Source organism: Anthonomus grandis, chromosome 20 (assembly GCF_022605725.1).
Source record: "Anthonomus grandis grandis chromosome 20, icAntGran1.3, whole genome shotgun sequence".
NCBI classification, from domain to species: domain Eukaryota; kingdom Metazoa; phylum Arthropoda; class Insecta; order Coleoptera; family Curculionidae; genus Anthonomus; species Anthonomus grandis.
The window spans coordinates 8028945-8031739 of NC_065565.1; the positions used below are offsets into that span (position 1 = coordinate 8028945).

General features: G+C 32.0%; 1 protein-coding gene across 1 annotated transcript; it reads right to left on the reverse strand.

The window, feature by feature from the left end:
• Positions 1-316: 316 nt before the first annotated feature.
• On the reverse strand, positions 317-915 carry LOC126748023 (uncharacterized). The gene is made up of 2 exons (XM_050457024.1): positions 781-915; positions 317-636 (listed from the first exon to the last, which is right to left on the reverse strand). The coding sequence occupies exons 1-2, from the start codon at positions 824-826 to the stop codon at positions 362-364; spliced, it is 321 nt and encodes a 106-aa protein (XP_050312981.1). The 5' UTR covers positions 827-915; the 3' UTR covers positions 317-361.
• Between the last annotated feature and the right edge of the window lie 1880 nt (positions 916-2795).

Genomic DNA, 2795 nt, shown 5'->3' on the forward strand with positions numbered 1-2795 from the left:
CCGTTTTCCAGGAAATCTGGAAAAACCTCTAAACAGTTTTCCTGATCTATGCGGCATTATATTGAGTCAACCAATCTCATTTTCTTCATTTACACAGTTTTTACTTAGCAATCGTCACCGATTCAATCGAAGAAACAAAGAAATTCAGATACAGTTCAACAAGTTGAGCATTCCGTAATTGATTTCAGCACCTAAGCAAATTTGAGTAAGATCCCATTTAAATTCACAGGAAACGATGCAAGAGCTCAAATATGTCTAAACTAATGTTCAATAAAGGAAGTCATGTCTTATGACAAAAAAAGACGAGACACAATAGTATGCTCAAACTTTATTTATTAAACAACCCGGTCTAATTATAAATTTATTCAAACTTGTCGCTGTTGCAGTTATCCTGGTCGCAACTAGTGCACGAATCAAGCGACTGCACGTTTTCGTTCTTTTTTATTCTATCGCAAACCTCGTCTTTGGTATCCAGACTGCATCCGCGCACATAAGTAACCTCGGATTGACCTTCGAACGTTGCCGTCAACATGAAACAGGATCCTTTCTTAAAGCACGGGGTGGAAGATTGGGTTCCGCAACTGTCCTTGTCGCTCGCCTGGCACATGTAGCAATTTTTCACCGCACTTACTGCAACTAAAAATCACGATAATAATTTTACTTAGCTATAAGGCGGAAAACTTCTCTTGTTGGTAAATAATTGTACTGTCAGGCGCAGTCAGTAGGACGGTTCGTGTTGGACCAGTTGAATTAATGATCAATTAACAAAAAAATACTTACCTAAGCATACTGCAGCCACGAGAAACAATAGGGACACTTTCGACATAATGATTATAGTGAGAGAAGTCTATGAAGGACTCTACAGTCTATAAAATGAATATTATCGAATAAACTTGCATATTTATAGGGTTTTTTTGCCTAATAGGGGAGATAGTATAAATACCCTCGTAATTATTAGTTTCTTTATTAGACGATTCCTTATCATTTTTGTGAATTTTCTTTATTTGCTTAATTGCGAACGGTAGGCCTAATTATTCAAATATTAGAGCGATTAAAATATCCGTTAATGATGTGTGTCAAATCAACTTATAATTGGGACTAAACTTAGTGGGTTTGACTCTGGACCTTTTTTGAAGAACTTAAAGGTCACTTTCGCTTCTGAAGAATCGTCTGTCAGTGCAGCTGATAATTGTATCATTAAAGCAAATTAAGTGAATCAAGTGGAGTTTAGGCGAACCATCTTGTTTTGTGTCTTTGTCAAGGCGTTCGACTGCATTAATTGAGGACGATTTCGTGGCCTAATATGGTCAAAAGCTTCGGAGAGGTGTGGAGTCCAGAAAATTGGCAAAAACCTCCTCGGTTTTGCCGCATTATCTCGAAAACTAATTGGAATATGGAAAATTTTCCTTCGCCAATAGAATCCCAATCAAAAATAGAGCAAATCATTAAGAATAACTTTTAGGCGTAAATCAAAAAATAAGGAAGTTATGAAGGATTTTTGAAAAATCGGGAAAATTTTGAGTAAAACATAAAAAAAAAATTTTTTTGCAAAAATTTAATTTTTTTTTGGAAATGGGTAAATTGGAAAAAATGCTTTAAAAAAGTCTTATAAAACTTTTTTGAAAAATGTACCTGGAAAAAGTTATAGCCAAAAAAGCCTTTCTGAAAAATTTCAAAGGGGTACCCCTGGAAAAATGTTCATAATTTCGGATTTTATTTTTTTTCTGGAAAACTATTGGTCGGAGAAAAAAGTTGTTTAAACAAAAGTTGTTTAGAATGTTAATGCGCATCAGATGCGATAAAAAAATAATTTTTAGGTCTAACAGTTTTCCGGAAAATTGGGAAAAACCTCTTAACAGTTTTTCCTGATTTTCTCGAAAACTATTGGAAATTTGGAAAATTTTCTTTTAGCATTGGATTCCTATTCAAAAATAGAACAAATGATATAGGATAACATTTAGTCGAAAATTGATAAATAAAGGAGTTATGGAAGATTTTTGAAAAACTGGGAAAGATTTTGGGTCAAAAATGTGAAAAAATTTTTTTTTCAGAAAATTATTTTTTTTTTCTGGAAATGAATAAATTGGACAAAATCCTTCAAAAAAGTCTTATAAAACTTTTTTGAAAAATGTACCTGGAAAAAGTTATAGCCAAAAAAGCATTCCTCAAAAATTCCAAAGGGGTACCCCTGGAAAAATGTTCATAATTCCGGTTTTTATTTTTTTTCTGGAAAACTATTGGATGGAGAAAAAAATTGTTGAAACAAAACTTGTTTGGAATTCTAATGCGCATCAGATGCGATAAAAAAATAATTTTTAGGTCTAACAGTTTTCCCGAAAATTGGAAAAAACCTCTAAACAGTTTTTCCTGATTTTCTCGAAAACTATTGGAAATTTGGAAATATTTCTTTTAGCATTGGATTCCTATTCAAAAATAGAACAAATGATATAGAATAATATTTAGTTGAAAATTGATAAATAAAGTAGTTATGAAAGATTTTTGAAAAAATGGAAAATTTTCGGGTCAAAAATGTGAAAAAATTTTTTTTTGAGAAAATTAATTTTTTTTTCTGGAAATGGATAAATTGGACAAAATGCTTCAAAAAAGTCTTATAAAACTTTTTTGAAAAATGTACCTGGAAAAAGTTATAGCCAAAAAAGCATTCCTCAAAAATTCCAAAGGGTACCCCTGGAAAAATGTTCATAATTCCGGTTTTTATTTTTTTTCTGGAAAACTATTGGATGGAGAAAAAAATTGTTGAAACAAAACTTGTTTGGAATTCTAATGCGCATCAG